This window comes from Rhinopithecus bieti, unplaced genomic scaffold, assembly GCF_001698545.2.
Source record: "Rhinopithecus bieti isolate Rb0 unplaced genomic scaffold, ASM169854v2 scaffold_30337, whole genome shotgun sequence".
Lineage (NCBI taxonomy): Eukaryota > Metazoa > Chordata > Mammalia > Primates > Cercopithecidae > Rhinopithecus > Rhinopithecus bieti.
Window position 1 is genome coordinate 723,246 of NW_016813238.1, and position 19,091 is coordinate 742,336.

Genomic DNA, 19,091 nt, shown 5'->3' on the forward strand with positions numbered 1-19,091 from the left:
ATTCAACTAAGAAATTAACAGGAACTAATTATAAAATAGAACAATTATACCAACATACTGTAGTAAAATTTATATGAATCTGATCAGTGTCTCTCTCTGAATATATCTTATTGTACTGCCTCAACAATTTTTGAACCCTGGTTGACTATGAGTAACTGAAACTGCAGAAAGCAAAACTGTGAAAAAGGGAGGAGCCATCTTACTTGAAATTTGCTGAAAATTTTAAGGGTCCTCATCAGTAAAAAAAAAAAAAAAAAAAAACCCAAAAAACCTGTTTTCTACCCCTCAAAAAATTTCTTCTGCTGTTCCTTTGTACTCAAATAATCTCCTCACCCTTAATCGTTAGTGGCCACTGGTGTGCTCTTATCTCTATAGCTTTGCCTTTTCCAGAATTGCTAATAAGTAAAATCACGCAATATGTAGCTTTTGAGTCTACCTGACTTCAATACCTTTTTATTTTAAAATTCTAAACATAATCAAATCTATGATGAATATGTTAATTACCTTGAGTATGGTGGTCACTTCACACTGTAAATATATATCAAATTATCAAGCCATATATTTTAAATATACACAATTCCTATTTGTCAATTATACCAATAAAGCTGGAGGGAAAAAAGAAATCTTATTATCTAGTTACTATATAAAATACATTAAATATATTGCCACATAAGAACGTGATTTTTTAAAAATAAATTTGGTAGTCTTATTTCCAGTAATTAAAACATCTGAAAAAAAGAATATTAATAAAGACACTTGACACCTTTAGCATTTTAAGATTATAGGTAGAATTTGTCAATGAGAAAATTATTGAAAGAAGCCAGACTCAAAAAGCTACATAGTACATGATTTCATTGATAAGCAGTTCTGGAAAAGGCAAAGCCATCGGAATGAAGAACAAGCTGGTGGCCACTCAGGATTAAGGGCAAAGAGACCATCTGCCTACAAAAGCACAGCACAAGGAGCATCTGAAGTCAGGAAAGAACATCTCTACTGTGGTGGAAGTGCCTACGACTCCAGATACCCATACAAAACCCACATAAGACAGAGTTCTCAAAACTCATGGAAATGCACATCAAAAAGAGTGAATTTGCTTTATGTAAATTTTTTAGCATTTGAAACTAAGAAAATGGTATGAAGTATTGATACTCATAAGACCAATGAACTTGAAAGATTTTAAGTTCTGTGAAGGAAATCAGACCAAAAGCAGTGCATGCTCTATGATTCCATGTACCTAAAGTGCTAGAAAATGCAAACTAATCTATACTGACAGAGACCAGATCAGTGGTTGCCCAGAGAGAAGGAAGGGGACAAGGATAGGCAGGAGAGAGGCACTTAAAGAAGCATAAGGAAACTTTCACAAGGGATAAATCTGTTCATATTTTGATCGTGGTGATGATTTTTCTGGTTTTCACAACTGTCAGAAGTTACGAATTGTACATTTTGATATAAATGCTTCTTATATGTCATTTATACTTCATTAAAGCTGTTAAAATTAAAAGATTTAAAATACAATTAGGAAAACTTAATAGAATAAGGCATGTAATATGGAGGAATATGCATTTTAACTGCATGTGGATGATTAATAAAATGACTACTTATTAGAACATAAAGTAGGTCTCAACAAATTTCAAAGGATTTAAAAATTTCCAGAGGATGTAATTTGATCTCAATGCAATTTTCATAGAAATCAATAACAAAAAGTGATTGCAAACTCTTCATATTTATACAAATTAATTATCCAATTGGCCCACTTTTACTGTGTCACAAACAACCTGAAAATTCAATAGATTAAAATGACACTCATTGATGATGATGACAATCATTGATCCCTCATGTGCTGTGGGTTGGCTGGTGTTTCAGCTGATATAAGCTGGGCTTGGCTAGATGGTGAACACTCAAGCTGCGGACCTGGTAGGAGTTGGCCCCTCCTGTAGACTGGGCTCAAATCCGAGCCACATCTATTCATTCAGGGGTTCACCCCTAAGAACCAGCACTTCTAGGGGAAAAGTCGTTTCATAGTGACCACAGGAATGTGGGAAGGAAAGACCAGCTGCGTGGTCCTATTGAAGCAATTAACTGCCTATTGTCTGCTAACATCCCATTGTCCAAATCTAGGGACATTCAATGGAGTGAGGGTACTTGGGGGACTGCGCCTGAACTGGGAGGGCAGTGAGTGGTGTATGGACACTGAATGACGACATGATTAGGATCATGTAGAAGACTGTGTGGCAATTTAGCCGCACAAAGTAAATGTTGTGGAACATTAGTCTACTAGCAACTGAAAAACCTATGGGGAGGGAGACATTAAAAAGAAAAATTGAAAAGACACAAATAATGAATAAATTAATTTAAAAGGAGACCTCCTTAAAGATCTTTCAGCCATTAAAATAAAAGTATATTCAGGAGGCTGAGGTGGGAGTGTTGCTTGAGCCCAGGAGCTTGAGGCTGCAGTGAGTTATCATCACACCTGTGAATAGCTCCTGCACTCCAGCCTGGGCAATATAGTGAGAGTTTATTTGTTAAAAATAAAGTAATAAAACATTTTAAGTAGGATACTATGGAAACTTTGTGTTTGTTTGTTTTTTTTCTTTTTTTTTTTTTTTTTGAGACAGAGTCTCGCTCTGTCGCCCAGGCTGCAGTGCAGTGGCCGGATCTCAGCTAACTGCAAGCTCTGCCTCCTAGGTTTACACCATTCTCTTGCCTCAGCCTCCTGAGTAGCTGGGACTACAGATGCCCGACACCTCGCCCAGCTAGTTTTTTGTATTTTTTAGTAGAGACGGGGTTTCACCGTGTTAGCCAGGATGGTCTCGATCTCCTGACCTCGTGATCTGCCTGTCTCGGCCTCCCAAAGTGCTGGGATTACAGGCTGGAGCCACCACGACCGGCCTGTGTTTATTTTTAAAATTAGACGAGATTTTTAAATTCCAAAAAACATTCAAATACTGACATGAGAAGATAGAGAAACCCTGAATAATCCTTAAGGGTGAACCGTGAACAGGAGGCCTAGGCTGTCTCCTATATTCAATCCTAGGAAGACGGTGTTGCTTTTATTTTCCTCCAGCACTGTTTCTTCAGTCAGAATGGACTTAGATCAATGAGAAATGCTGCATTTCAGGCATTGTTTATTGTGAAAGCTTTGCTTGGGGAACTGCACCTGAACTGGGAGGGCAGTGAGTGGTGTATGGACACTGAATGACGACATGATTAGGATCATGTAAAAGACTGTTAGGAAAGCAAGGCTTTTCTGAACTAACATGGACATGGAGGTGTCCTCCAATGTTGTAAGATGTTCTGGATCAGACAATGATACACGAACATTTCAAGGTGAACCTCATGCACATTAACTTCAATTCCCAAATAGCGATGCTACTGAATGGTGGTGTGAAATGTTAGACTGCTGCTGGACATCTCTCACCCCACCAATAACACTGAAAATGCTGAATATGCTTTTTCTTTGTCCTTTCATAAATCTACATTAATTTAGAGTCAAGTGAACGCCTATTGTGTCTGTTTTATTGCCCATAAGAATCTGCAACTGTTGCTGGTGGCCATGCAGTCCTCTAATTGTCTATGAAACCAAATTAAAATTTCAAAAGCTTTTGCAAAGAAAATCCCAGGCAAATGACTTTTTCTGGGACATTCTAGCAAATACTTAAGGAGGAAACCAATCTTATACAAATTCTTCCAAAGAATAAATAATGAGGGTATCTTGTCTGTATCGGTCAGTGTTCCTGCAGGAAAGAAATGGCAAACTCACACTGGACACCTGAGGATAGTTTAATGAATGACTCTTGGCTCTGGTATGAGCAAAGTTAAGGGAAGTCAGTAAGAAAACACCTGGCCAGGAGCGGTGGCTCACGCCTATAATCCCAGCACTTTGGGAGGCCGAGGCGGGCAGATCACCTGAGGTCAGGAGTTCGAGGCCGTATTAGTCAGATATGGTGAAACGCTGTCTCTACTAAAAATACAAGAATTAGCCAGGCATGATGGTGGGCGCCTGTAGTCCCAGCTACTCGGGAGACTGAGACAGGAGAATTGCTTGAACCCGGGAGGCAGAGGTTGCAGTGAATTGAGATCACGCCACTGCACTCCAGCCTGGGTGACAGAGCAAGACTCTGTCTCAAACAAAACAGAACAAAACAAACAAACAAACAAAAAACCAAGGATAGAAAAAGCAAAATACCCAAAGGGAGACAAAGAAAAGGAGCTGTTCCTATGATGCAGTGAGACCTGCAACTGCAGGAGAAGTCAAACTCATGGGACCTTTGGCCATCAGTAGAGGGACGCAGCCACTGCCAATCTGCAGCCCTAAGGGAAATCAGCTGGGAGCAAATCACTTCATCTCACTCTCTTCGTCCTTCCCATATCCTGCCATATCTCTAATGTGTCAACACCCCAAAAAACAAAGGGCAACATAGCCCAATGTTGCAATCCAGAAAAGGCCATGTTCTGGTGTACGGAGCAGGTTGGGGAAAGGGTAGCTTAGATCTTGTAGAATAAATGGAAATCACCACTATATTCCTCAGTTAATTTAATGAGGCTGCTATAATCTTGACAGCAAAATTCAACCACTCAGGGACACAGACAAAATTTTCCACACAAGATACTGGCAAAATGAGATTATATATAAACTAATACTACATGCTGATTAAGGCAGATCTATACCAGAAATGCAAGCCAGGTTTCATATTAAAAAATCATTTGATATACTTTAAAACATTAACAGAACTAAGAAAAAAACATAGGCACATTTCATTAAATGTAAATAAGATGTCTTATAATATTCATCATCTTGTTTAAAAAATGTTCTCAGGCTGGGTGTGGTGGCTCACGCCTGTAATCACAGCACTTTTGGAGGCCAAGGCGGGTGGATCACTGGAGGTTAGGAGTTGGAGATCAGCCTGGCCAACATGGCGAAATCCCGTCTCTACCGAAAATACAAAAATTAGCTGGGCGTGGTGGTGCGCGACGGTAGTCCCAGCTACTCCACTGACTGAGACAGGAGAATCACTTGAACCTAGGAGACAAAGGTTGCAGTGAGCTGAGATCGTGCCACTGCACTCCAGCCTAGGAGACAGCGACTCTGTCTTAAAAAAAAAAAAAAAAAAGAAGAAGAAAAAGAAAATAGAAACAGAATAATATATCCTTAATCTAACAAAGAGCATCTACCAAAAACTCCTAAATTAAACTTCCTATTTAATGGTGAAATATCAAAAGTTATCCTTTAGATTCTGGATGAAGGGTATCCAGAGAAGAAGGAAAGAATAGGGCAAGGAGGAAGAGACAGGACAGGACGGGGGGGAGAGGATGGGAAGAAGAAGGGAGTGTGAGCTGCACCCTTGTAACCTGCCTGCCCCAGCTCCTCCACAGCAGGCTGTCCTCCCCACCCTCCCCACCCCTCCACCATGGGTCTCTCTGCTATTGGACCACTGGCCACTCAGCAGGCTCTCGAGCTACAGCCCGTATCCAGGAAATCTCATCTCCCAAAGCCCTGCCCAGAACTCTAAAGTGAAGCCACAGTTGAGGGAGCTCCTCCCCCAGTGTCAACCTGGCTCCCACCTCCCAGTACGGGAGAAAAGCAAAGCAGGTGAGCTAGGAGGAGCACAGGCTTTGGGGACAGGCCATTCTCCAGGTGCCAGCCTGGCCGCAGGGCCAACGGTGCCTGGCAAAGAACCACAGGGCTTAGTAAGCAGAGGCCACGCAAGCCCCAAGGTCAGATTTGAGTGCGAGCCAATGTGGCCAGGCGGGCAGGGGGCCTGGCTGAGGTGCCCAGAAATCCTATCAGCACCACTGGGTCCCCTAGAAGAAGCTCAAGTTCCCAAAACAGCTCGGGGTTAGAGGTTAGAGATTCAGGGGAATTAGAGTCAGACCTCACCTTGGACAGCAGCCCCAGCCCTGCCTCAGCCTCAGGGACAGCTAGGGTATCCAGCTGTCACAAGGAAGTGGTGGCTCAAGTCCGGGGGCCTGTGTCCTTGCTGAGGGATGCGCTCAGGTCAGTTTGCTCCATGATTCCTGGACCCTGGGCCACACCTCCTGCTGTAGCTCTCAGTGCACCGCACGCTGCTCTTGGGGGTATGCCAGTTGTGTTTGTCGATTGTGCTATGTGTGTGCTGTGTCACTGTTCTGAAATCTCCTTGTCTGGGAGCTTAGGGCCCTGGCCTCTAAGAACCCAGCCCCGAGTCAGCCTCGGCAAGTCTGCCATCTCGCGGCCGTCCACTTCCCTGCTGCAGCCCTTGCAGCTCCCACTGCTTCCTCTGTCCACTCACCTACCACCTATCCAAACCCCACTTTAGAGGCCAGAAAGCAGCAGGACCGTCCTCCTCATACCTCCATTCTCTGCCCTCCTCCCCCATCCTTCAGAACCTCTATCCTAACTTGGCTCTTGCGAATGCCCAGACCCACCCGACTGACCCCAAGCACCCCCTACCCACGTGTTTGGCCCAGGGGATCCCCACACCAGCCCCCATCGGTCCCTTCGGGGCCCAAGGCTGCGAGCACGGGATGCCTGTCTGGCTCTGACCTGCCAAGCCCTGCCCTCTGCCACCGCTCACAGACCAAACCCAAATAATTGCTGTCCTCCCTCTGAAATGGTGGCATGGGGGTGCAGGGAAGGCCTCGAGTCCCCTCCTGGTGCCCAGGCCCCCTCACCCCACACTCTGGCTGGCGCAATCTGCCTCCAGAGCCCTTGGTCCCACAAGGAGCCAGACCACAGGATGACCAAGGAGGCCTTTTTAAGCCTAGAAATGGTCTAAACCTTCATGGAACTTGCTGGTCCCAGTGCCAGCCAGAGTCCCAGGTGAGGCTGGAAAGGTGGCTCAAATGGCGCACAGAGATTGTCTAATATCAACCTCTCCTGGAGGTAGATGATGTCTCTCAGCCTGGTGACTTCCCTGACTCCAGCCCACCTCCCCCCTCCAGTGTCCCCAAAGTGAAGTACCAGCCTTTGCCTGGCCCTGCATTAGGGGATACCTGTGTGCCAGGTAACCTCAGGCAGGCATGGTGGCGCTTGTGGGGCAGTCCTGTAACCTGCAGTGTGGTGGGTGGGACGGATGAGTGTGACACAGGCAGGAACTTCCCCTGATGGCAGTTGAGGATCCACATGTGTATTGGGTGGGCGCCGATGGGAGTGGTTGGGCACAGGCAGGTGAATGAGTGACAGCTACACAAACTCCACCACTGAGCACGTCACTCCCAGGGCAAAGCACATCAGAGCCACAGGCCCAGTCCTGGGAGGCCCAGAGGGGCCTCAGGTCCCCAGGAAGCCTCCTGGCCCTCTTTACCCTAGGAGGACCCCCACTCCTTCTAAAGACCCCCTCCCCCACCACAAGCCGGCTCCACCTGTAGTTGTGGGCGTGGGAGGGGCACAGAGTGCTCTGGGGGCCAGAGAAGGAAGATGGACGGAGGGTGGACCTCTGCTCCCTGACCCTGCTGCTGGGCCCTCTGTGGCCCTCCTGGAGCCCACACCTTTCAGCTGCAGTCTCCCAGCCTTTGTCCCCAGGACGAAGCCCACTAGGCCAGTGCTCTTCCACTGCAGCTTTATGTTCGCCTTGCGGAGGGTTCCCAGATTGTGCAAAGTGAGGAAGGGTCCCCTATCCCTGTCCCGCAGGGCCCCCACTCCAGGCCTCCCCTATCTCTCCCTGTCTCTCTCAGAGGCAGAGGCAGCATTAAAATTTAATTTAAATATTAAAAAGAAAGTAAAAAATTCAAATATACACCAACAGTAGACTGCTCTGGCTTGCATACAAAGAGGTCCATTGACCCTTTGGGTGGGCCAGGCAAGGTCAGGGTCTAAGAAGCGCCTCTGGTGAGAGGGGGGGTCAGGCTCTGATGGCTGTGGGAGGAGTGAGGGTCTCTGTCCTCCCAGCGCTCACTCAAGTTCTGTATTTCCAAGTCCTTTCAGGGAGCGTAACGCACATGAGAACGCCCATTTGTGTCACAGATAGGTGGCCGCATGCATTTTCAGGAAATGTCCTTGGCGAACTACAGCTGGCACAGCCCAGCCCAGGGCGTTCTGTGAGCTGTAGTCTCCGGCAAGTGCATTCCAAAAAAACCTCAAATACCATAGAAGCCGGACAGCGTAGCAACAGGGTTTGGCAAGAGTGGACCTCTTTTGCTAGCAAAGGCGAGAGCTCGCGCGGTACCAGTAAGGTCTCCCCACGCCCCCGGAAAGAAATATTGATGTGAGCGTACGCTGACCCAGAAGAGTGTGCCATGGCCGCACGGTTTTCTGGGAAGTGTAGTTTCTTGGTGCCGGCGCTATTGTCCTCAAAAGTAGAGGGTAGCCGTTGGTTTCGAGGTGTATCTTTCACCACAGGATGACTGTGTGCCCCAGGACACTTCGCGCATGGTCCTAACTGGCCGGCTCTGGGACAACAGCCCCAGGCGGCTTAGTTTCTTAGGAAACCTAGACCGGTTTGCCCGCGGCGCACCAGGTCCGCGCGGCCGCAGAGACTCCTGGGAAGTGTGGTCTTTCGGTGCCGGCGATTCGCGGATGATTCTGGGAAATGTCGATCGGCCGCAGGCTGCGCACTGGGTCCGTCCCGCGGTAGCCTCAGGCCTGACGGCGACTCCTAGGTTCAGGGACGATTCTGGGCAGTGTCGTTCCCGGAGGTCAGCGGCCGTTGCCCGCTCACCAGCGACGCGGGGCGTCAGGTCCGCAGAGGTGCGGGCTCGGGGCGCCTGCGGGGACGGTGAAGCCCCGCTGAGGACTCCGGCCAGTGTGAGTCCCGGGGGCGGCGGCGGGGCTCAGGCCCTGGGTCTGCCCCGCGGTGTGACCCCGGCCGGTGCCTTGGCTTTTCCTGGCCTTCTTGTCCTCCTGTGTAAACGCGGGGTGATGACGGCGCCGACATCTTGGCGCTGTTGTGAGAGCGAAGTGGGCGCGTGAGCAGACGCCAGCCACAGTTGTCTTTGGGTTATGTCGTCATGAAGCCGGCGCTTTGCAGTTGTGTAACCTTGAACAAATGGGTTCAGTATCTTGGAATTTCAGTTTTGTCATTGTTTAAAAAGAGATCTGGAATAATGTGAATGCAGACCGTGCATAGCAATGAAGATCGAACGAGCTGATAGTTGTTACCGTTGTTTTATGAGGCTTTTATGTACAGAATAATTGATTTTCCCCGCAGGTGGCACCTGGTAAATGGCTAGCCCTTGCGGAGAAACAACCTGTTAGTTCCCAGAGATTGGCGCCCTGGAGAGTGATTACCAGTGTGCCTTTCCATTATGGTGTGTCCCAGGTGCCGCAAGATAAACCTGATTTTTCATGACTGCTTTTTCCTGCCCTTCTGTGCCCTCAGGACACTGCCCATCTCTAAGATAAGAACCTGGAAAGAGGACTCTGTTGGCTGTTGGGAAATTGCAGAGTAATGTCTCAGGTAAGTCAGTGTGTCCCCAAATCTTCCTGAAACACTTTATCAGGACTGTGTGTTTGCTGTGCTTCTCCTGCCTGTTCCCACCTGATCAAGTCTATTTAAGGGATTGACTCTATGGTTCCTTTCACTATAGGAAGAATGGAGCCCACAAGGTATTGTCCTCCTCACCCAGTGTTCCTCATTTCTACAATTTTCTGCTAGAAGACTTTCTAGTCTTGCCAACGTTTTAAAACTACAATTCACAATGCAACTTTGGAATGTAAGGTTATTTGCTTTATGGTTGTCAAAACTATACCATGTAGTCTCAAGTGAAGAGATGTTTGCCGTCATCCTTGATTCTCCCTTTGACTTATAACTCTTATTCAGATCCTCTAGTTGGAGCTAAGTTACACGCTGTATGCAGAATCTGACCGTTAGTTACCCCATCACTACCAACACCACTACCACCCCGGTAGTGCTAGCGATAAAGCCACCTGGATTATTGCGGAATCCTAGCTGGATTCCCTCCATCTGCCGTTAACCCTCATCGGTCTGTTCTTAGTACAGCTGTTATTGTGATCCTACTGTTATATAAATTCCTATCATTCCTCAACCTAAAAGTTTTCAGTGGCTCTGAGTTACTTCTACAATGACCTATTTGTACAATTAGGCCATTACCTCTCTGATCCCACCTTCCTTCTCTGCTTCCTCATTCCTGTGAGCTCCAGCCACTGTCACCAGTTGCTGTGCCATCCACGTGAAATACTCTTCCCCGACATAGGCACAAGCTTGCATTCTTATCTTCGTGTGTTTGCTCCGTGGTTACTTTCTCAGAAACGCATCCCTGAACGCCTATTTGCAATTGCGGTCATCTTCCCTCACCTAGCACTTCCACTCCTCCATCACTGCTTTGTTGTTTTCCACAGCACGTCTCACTCACTAGCTGATGTACTGTATATTCAGTATACGCACGTGCTCATTGTTTGTCTCTTCCTGGTGGGAGAAATGTTTTTTTCTTTTTTGTTGTCTGTTATAGCTTCAGTACCCAGAGTGGTACCTGGCACCAAATAGATGCTTAGTAAGTAATTGTTGAGTGAATAAGTAATGAAGAACTGATGGGGCAGAATCATGGCATGGAACGTGAAGCTTGCACAGGAGAGAACATGAATAGCAGATGTACATGTTGGGTGAAGTCTGTTTTCTTGGAGAAATTAGATAATTAGAATTGAAAAACTGGTGTGGTGGTACATGCCTCTTTTTCCAGCTATTCGAGAGGCCGATGAGTTGAGAAAATTTCTTGAACCCTGTGGTATGAGGCTGCATGAGCTATGTTTATGTCACTGCACTCCAGCCAGGTGACAGAGCAAGAAAAAAGTAACAGCTAAAGTGAACTCATGCCAAAATCATTAATTGGTTCATCTTCTAAACACTTATGAAGTACCTGTTAGGAAAAGTTGTAGAGGAATTTTGGTGTACACTGACACACAGGACTTCATGTTCAAATGCAGTATTGTCTAAGAGAACTTTCTGCAGTGGTGGAAGTGTTCCGCATGTGTACTGGTCAGTAGGGTAGCCACCAGCCCTGTATGACTATTGAGTCCTTGAACTGTGGCTTAAGCAACTGAGGAACTGAATTTTAAATTTTATTTATTTTATTTTTACATTTTAATCAATTTAAATGTATGTAGCCAAATTGCCTAGTGGCTACTGTATTGAGGATTGCAGCACTGGTAGAAAAGTAAGAAAGCATAAGAAGTTAAAATAAGTGCTAGGACAGATATCCTGTGTTCTTTTGGGGACAGAGATGAGTGGACACCCCAGGCTGCCCAGGCAACTGAAGGGGAAGAAAGAACCATCCCTGCCTCTGACTTGTAATAACCTGTTCATCATAAAGCTATGATAAATGTTTTTTTGATTTGGGATAAAGGGAATTAACTAACACAGTGGCAACTACAATTAACAGGTGAATTTAGGATAAATTATGTGTAGCAAATTGAACTGTCAGGTCTTACTTGATTATTTGGAAAATATATGTATTGGATTGTATCTGCTTGGCTATAAAAAAGATGAGATTTCTTCCTGTCCTTTTAATCTCATTAGTGGGTTGCCTGTGAAGTGCATCACAGTTGATTTAATGCTTATTAGGTAATAAAACTGTGTTCTTTTTTTTCTACATTTGTGGAGAGGATTTTCTGCCAGTGGCAGGAGATTTGAATTTTAATTATTTTCTCAACACCTGGCAAAAGTAAATTCTGCCTTTAAAACCAAAGACCAGTATCACTGGTGAATATGCATGCAAAATATCCAAATAATGTAATACAATACCGAATTAACTGTCAGACCTAAAAAATTACCACAGGCAAGCAATTTGTTTCACAAATCGAAGACAGTAATAATGCTGTATTAAATGGATGTATTTTTTGTACATAATTTAATTTGACTAGCCAATAAACTATTATTGAATATTTAAGCTTCCAAAGTTTTACTATTTTAAGTAATACTGTGAAATAAGTACTATTGAAAGGAATTTCTAAGCACATCTGTGAGCATTTCCTTAGAGTATTTTCTTTGAAATGTACCCTTTTATTTTTTTCCCTTTCCTTTCAGGTCCTATTTAAGAACTATCTAAGACAGTGGTCCCCAACCTTTTTGGCACCAGGGATCAGTTTTGTGGAAGACAGTTTTCCCACAGAAGTGGGAGGTGGTGTTTTGGGGATGAAACTGTTCCACCTCAGATCATCAGGCATTAGTTCAATTCACATAAGGGGTGTGAATTGATCCCTTGCACGCGCAATTCACAGTAGCGATTGTGCTCCTATGAGAGTCTAATGCCATAGCTGATCTGACAGGAGGTGGCACTCAGGTGATAATAGTCGTTTGCCTCCCAATCATTTCCTGCTGTATGGCCCGATTCTTAACAGGCCACAGACCTGTACCAGTCTGTGGCCCAGGGGGTTAGAGACACCTGATCTATGACATGAAACCATCCTTCAGTCTTTTCACTCAGGGGTCTCATATTTTAATTATTAAATGTCTGTCAGTACAAAGTTTAAGTATATACCATAAATATATTTTTCTTTTTTGTTTATGAATCAGTTATGTGTATGTTTTAGTCCATTGGTGCTGCTGAAACAATACCACAGACTGGGCAATTTACGAACAATAGAAATTGACCTCTCATGGTTTTGTAGCCTGGGAAGTCCAAGATCAAGGGGCAGGCATCCGGCAGGGGCCTTCTTGCTGTGTCCTTTTATGGTGGAAGGGCGAAGAGAAGAGAGAGAACCAAAAAGGGGCCCAAATGCATTTATTAAATAAGCCAGTTCTAATGATGATGACATTAATCCATTCATGAGGGCAAAGCCCTCAAGGCATAATCATCTCCTAAGGTCTTAACCTCTCAAAACTGTTACAATGGCGATTAAGTTCAATACATGCTTTTTGGGGGTCACAATCAAACCATAACACTGTATGTCTGTGAGTCTTTAAAGGTTTTTTTTTATTTTTATTTTTGAGACAGAGTCTTGCTCTATTACCCAGGCTGGAGTGCAGTGGCACGACCTCTGCAGACTCTTGGGTTCAAGCCATTCTCCTGCCTTAGCCTCCTAAGTAGTTGGGATTACAGGTGTGAGCCACCACACCTGGCTGCCCATTTTTTGTGAGCCTTAGTGGATCATCCTGAGTATCCCATTTGAGAGACAATCACTTTAGCCTCATTTTTTAAATTACTTACCTAGCACTTAAGCTGTAAAAGATATAACTAAATACTTGACCCTGTGCTGTCAAATGTCAAATACTGATTTTTTAAAATGCGTGTATTTCTGTAACTTTTAGCAAAATTAACTCTACTGAAGCAAAGCTCTTATATTTGTTTCTCACCCTTATTGTATAATAATTCTAATCACATACCTGTCCCCCTTATTGTATAGTAATTCCAACTACATACTGTCCTATTATTACTTAACTGAGATCACATTCCCAATCATTGCCACAATTCCTGAATCTTACTCCATTTCTCCCACAACCAGGCTAATTTTACCCTTTCTTCAGTGACATAAGAGGCCTGGGCTATGCATGAGCCTAAATATATTTGCTATTTCAGGTGACATTTAGTGATGTGGCTATAGACTTCTCTCATGAAGAGTGGGGATGGCTCGATTCTGCTCAGAGGGACTTATACAAGGATGTGATGGTCCAGAATTATGAGAACCTGGTCTCTGTAGGTAAGGATATCACCCCTTCCACTCCAATAGGGGACACCTTTCTTTTGCCACTCTGAATTGCTGGAGAGCCTCCTAACTAAATGGCTGAATTTCTGTAGCATGTTCCCAAAGAAATGTGCGGCTCTGTTGTGCCCTGCCTGAAGCTTATCTTTCCATTTCAGTGAACACCCTTCATCCCTTCCTGTGGTCCCTCATGTGATGCCTCTCATAATAGAGGATCACAGCTTAAACAATTCTATATTCTTCCTGTAAGCAGGTCTTTCCGTAACTAAGCCATATGTGATCATGTTACTGGAGGATGGAAAAGAGCCCTGGATGGTGGAGAAAAAACTGTCAAAAGGTATGATTCCAGGTGAGTCATGGTGAACGAGACTAAGGAAGATTTTGTTAAAGATGTTTATGGAGAATGTGGAAGCATTTTAGGGATACTGTCTTCAAAGATCTCAGATAGAAATGAAAAAATGAGGGATATTTAGCTTAGATTTTCAAAACAATTGTTCCTCTATCCCAAATTATTATCTGTATCACTCATGTCATCTAATCAGGGTTAGAGGTTTTTGCCATCATAATAATTCAATTGTTACTCTGTTCATGACAAAGTAAGGCAAATTATTCTTTCTTAAATCTACTTAAAGAAAAACATACTGATAGTTTTAGGCTAAGAAAAGCTGTCAGTTAGATGGGAAATCACTTTTCTAAAGCTGAGCCTTATAGATAAAATATGAACATATTAGAGGAAAAAAGGAACATATATAAAGATGTTTCTAGGAATATTTTCTAATGTCCAGTAAATGACATGATTCACACAGTTTCTTCATAACCTCAGAAGCCTAAATCTTTGTCAGATATAAAGAGCATTTAGATTATTTTGTTCTTACTGAAACTGTTTAAAGTAGAAATATCAATTCTGTATTTTAAGTGTGTTAATCTGGCAGCAAATTGAGATTAATTGAATGTTGGAGAAAAAGGCTATGAGACAAAATGCAGTCTTTCACACATGAATATAGGCACAAAATGATGGCTTGGAATCCAGAATGCCTTCCACATTTTATTTTGATAATTTCCTTTTTTTCCATACTATTTCATCCATTACATATATTTTTCCCATTTCCGTTGTCACACTCTGTTCCTACTTCTGTGAACTTTGTATTCTCTGCTCCATTTGAGCATTGTTCAGAAATCATTGAAATATTTGAGTTGTCAGAGCTATGTGTTTTGTGGGGGCTTCATTTCTAATCCAGTTTCTCCTAATCCACTGTAGAAGTTTTTTCAAAGAAGTGGAAAAAAAAAAAAGCAGTGTTTTGCTTCCTTGATATATTTCAGATTGGAAATCAAGATGGGAAAACAGGAATTATCACAAGAAGGATTATTTACGATGAGATTCACCCAAACAGTAACAATAGAAAAGTTGTAAACAACGTTTGAGATTCTCAATTCTAATAAGAATTTGGAAATATAGATGCAACAATTTAGAAGCACCCTTTCATTCAAAGTTACTCTTTCGAACCACAAAACAATTCTGCTGAAGGGAATTCCACCATATGATATATTAAAGAAGAATGTATCAAAAAAGTCAGTATAAAAATGAGAGAATCAATGTGGAAAGAAACTTTTGAATTCTAAAAAAGTAGGGCGCCTTCAACCAGAATAGCAAATCTTCTTATCCTTCCCCAGACCTGTAATAGAGCTAAAATCTATACATGCAGTGAAGTGTGGGAAAGCCTTTGGCAAACAGTCAATCCTCAATCGCCATTGGAGAATTCATACAGGAGAGAAGCCCTATGAATGTCGTGAATGTGGGAAGACTTTTACCAGGCTCATCCTTACACGACATCAGATAAGTCAATAGTGGAAGAGAACCTTACAAATGTGTTGAATGATGGGAGGCCTTTAGCCATGGCTCATCACTTACTAACCATCAGAGCACTCGACACTGGAGAGAAACCATAGAATGTATGAACTGTGAAAGTCTTAGTCGTGTGTCCCTTCTCATTCAGCATCCTAAGAATTCATACGCAAGAAAAACGCTATGAGTGTCGTATATGTGGGAAGGCCTTCATTCATAGTTCATCTCTCATTCACCATCAGAAAATCCATACTGGAGAGAAGCCTTATGAATGTAGAGAATGTGGGAAAGCTTTCTGCTGTAGCTCACACCTTACTCGACATCAAAGAATTCACACTATGGAGAAACAATATGAATGCAACAAGTGTCTCAAAGTCTTTAGTAGCCTCTCATTTCTTGTTCAGCATCAGAGTATTCATACTGAAGAAAAACCCTTTGAATGTCAGAAATGCAGGAAATCCTTCAACCAGCTTGAATCACTGAATATGCATTTGAGAAATCACATTAGATTGAAACCCTACGAATGCAGTATATGTGGGAAAGCCTTCAGTCATAGGTCATCCCTACTTCAACATCACAGAATTCATACTGGAGAGAAACCTTATGAATGTATTAAATGTGGGAAAACCTTCAGCTGTAGTTCAAACCTTACTGTACATCAGAGAATTCATACTGGAGAAAAGCCATATAAATGTAATGAGTGTGGGAAAGCTTTTAGCAAAGGCTCAAATCTTACTGCCCATCAAAGAGTACATAATGGAGAGAAACTCAATAATGTGGTAAGTGTGGAAAAGCCTTTAGACCATGTGAATCACTATACGTGTGAGAAATCTTACAGAAGAGAAACTATATGAAGCAGTGTTTATCATGGTAATTTTCATTCCTAGATTCTCCCTTATTTAACATTAGAAAAATTTATACTGGGGAAAGTCTTATGAATGTGGTGACTATAGGAAGACTTTTTAGCAAAGATGTAGGCCTGTTTGTCAGACGTTATACTGTAGGGAAATCATATGAAGACCATACATGTGGGAAAATCTTTGTCAGTATTAATTCCTTAATTGACATAAGTGTACTCACACTAGGAAAAAACCCTGTACATGTAGCAAATGTGGGAAAGACTATAGGCAATAGGAATCTTTTACAAACACCTATAGGAGAGAAGCTGTATGAATGTAGAAAATTTAGAAATTGAGGGAAGTCTTCAGTTCCAAGTGTATCCCTTATTCTACAGCAGAGAACTCAAAATGGAGAGAAATCTCATTTAAGAGATGTAGCACAAGTGTTCACTAAGAGTGTTTATCTTGCTACACATCAGAAGATTAATGGTAGAACAACCTGAAGGATTTAGGAATTATGTGTAAATCTTTGCAGTCATGCTATTTGTAAACTGGATTCTACAGGAGAGCAAATAAATATTATAATAAAATATGCATTTCTTAGAGCAGTAGCTTGCAGTTTCAGTTGAGTTATACTTAGAAATGCTTTTCAGCTAGTGGACATACGAAGATATTTAGTCACCCAGAGGAGCCAGTAAGTGTTATAATGTTGAAAATTAAAGCTGCAAAAGAAATAAAGTGATGTTAATAAAAGTTTTGGCATCTAATAAAATCATTTTGTATATCACAAACTCTTTTACTGTGACTATTTCTTGTAAAAAAAATTTCACTAAGATTAGCCTTAGCATAGCCTTTAGTTGGAGACTAGCAAACCTAGAGAAAAATCACCTGCTCTTTGTACTGAGAATAGCAGTATTTTGATGAGGATTATTCAATTTCCAGTAGGCTTAATTAAATACATTTCAAGAAAATTTACTGAGCATCACTCATATGTATTACACAGGGATGGGATACAGGAATCCAGTAGTTCTGAGCTTAGTGGTATGTCAAAATCACTAGGAGGGTTTGTTAAAGCCCAGATTGCTAAGTCTGAATCTTAGAGTTTCTGTATGAGTTGATTTGAATTTGCATTTTTCATGTGTTCTTAGGTGACACACCATCCAGAAAGCACATTTTGATAACCATTGTAATAATGAACAAAACAATGTGATCTTTTTCTCACAGGGATGTTATCTGATAAGAAAGATGGATAGCAAGTAAATTCGAAATAATTGTTTACAGGTGAACATACTCTAAGAAATCAGAGCAGGCTTAGCTGGATGTGATTTTTGAAATGAATCCTAAATGATGAACACTAATTATGTAATGAGTACTACTCATGTAGCTGTGTGCATCCTTGCTTGTGCCTTTGCGTGTGTGTATGTGGTGTACTGGGTGTTATTTTAGGTAAAGTGGACAGTCAAGTTCTGTCATACTTGCTGCAGCTGGACTCCATGTTCCCATGTCTAGTTTCAGATTCAGTGACTTTGAGGTAGTACTGCTGGCAGCATCATTGCTTTCAGCAACCATTATTTCTCTATCCCTGGGTCATAGTTATGGGAGTTTACCTTGAAGTCACCAGTCCAGAAGTGTTCTCATTACTTTTACAGTCTACCTACCAATTTTGAAAGCACTAATTTACAGCAATATATGCCTTGAAATAGTTAAGAGAGTTTTTGTTCTCTGCACTGAACCTTGACAATTATAGTTTGTAAGGAGGGAGGATGGCTTCAGATATTCTAAGTTCTAGATAAGAAATGGAACAGTCTCACTGGCCCTGTGATTAGAATCCTATCTTGTGATTAAAAAGGTAATACAGATCAATTTGATTTGGAGTGTATGGACACTGATGTAAGTGAAGGGCTGTGATATGGATTATGCTTCAGATTTTGTTGTTTATCTCAGGTGAGAGTAGTAAGGTATGTTGTTTTTTAAAAAGGAACATTATGTTATATATGATAATTATGGTGTGCAATGAGTGATAAGGTTTCTGATTTGCAACAAAATAATATCTTCTCTGATATATGTGCTACCTTAACTGAAAGCCAAAGCACAGAGGCATATTCCAATAGCAATTTGCAAGAGAAAGTAGGTTTGGAATGGGGTGGTAAATTTTTACTATTTTGCAGGGATTTTATCTTTATTTTTAATCATGAAATTTATATTGAAATTCTGTGGAACATTGAAGGATCTTTGGAAGATTTTTAATTAAGGAAGGGCCGGGTGTAGTGGCTCATGTCTGTACTCCCAGCACTTTGGGAGGCAGAGGCAGGAGGATTGCTTGAGGCCAGGGGTTTGAGACCAGCCTGGGCAACATAGCAAAACTCATTAGTCTGTTAAAAAAATAAAAAATTACCCAGGTGTAGGCACACACCTGCAGTCCTAGCTATTCAGGAGGCTGAGTGGGGAGGGGCTGCTTGAGTACAGGAGTTTTAAGGTCACAGTGAGCTGTCATCACACCACTGCTTTCCAGCCTGAACAGAAGAACAACACCCTGTCTCCAAAGTAAATACAATTAAGGAAGCATAACGTGGTATCAAACAGTTGTAAGTATGGATAGACTGGCTACCACATATATACTTAGGGATAATGAGAGTAGCTTTCTTTTCTCCCATTCTGGGTCCTTTCTCTGCTCTCCCAAGCAACTGGTACCACAAAGATGAAGCAGTCCTATAATGTCCAGATTTTGTTTCCACTACACGTAGTTTACTGCTACCATGTCACTTTGTTATGAGAGGATTCATCGAAATACCTGTGCTTTGTCATTTAAAAAGCATTAGCATACACGTGATAATGC

General features: G+C 42.6%; 1 protein-coding gene across 1 annotated transcript; it reads left to right on the top strand.

Annotated features, from left to right (window-relative positions):
* The first annotated feature begins 9,296 nt into the window (after window positions 1-9,296).
* LOC108512599 (zinc finger protein 181) lies at window positions 9,297-17,042 on the top strand. The gene is given in 11 exon segments (XM_017847899.1): window positions 9,297-9,374; window positions 13,450-13,570; window positions 13,827-13,910; window positions 14,894-14,959; window positions 14,962-15,069; window positions 15,072-15,105; window positions 15,107-15,203; window positions 15,206-15,280; window positions 15,282-15,413; window positions 15,415-15,570; window positions 15,572-17,042. Coding segments are annotated over 11 exon segments (1,581 nt in total). The 5' UTR covers window positions 9,297-9,365; the 3' UTR covers window positions 16,271-17,042.
* Window positions 17,043-19,091: the final 2,049 nt, after the last annotated feature.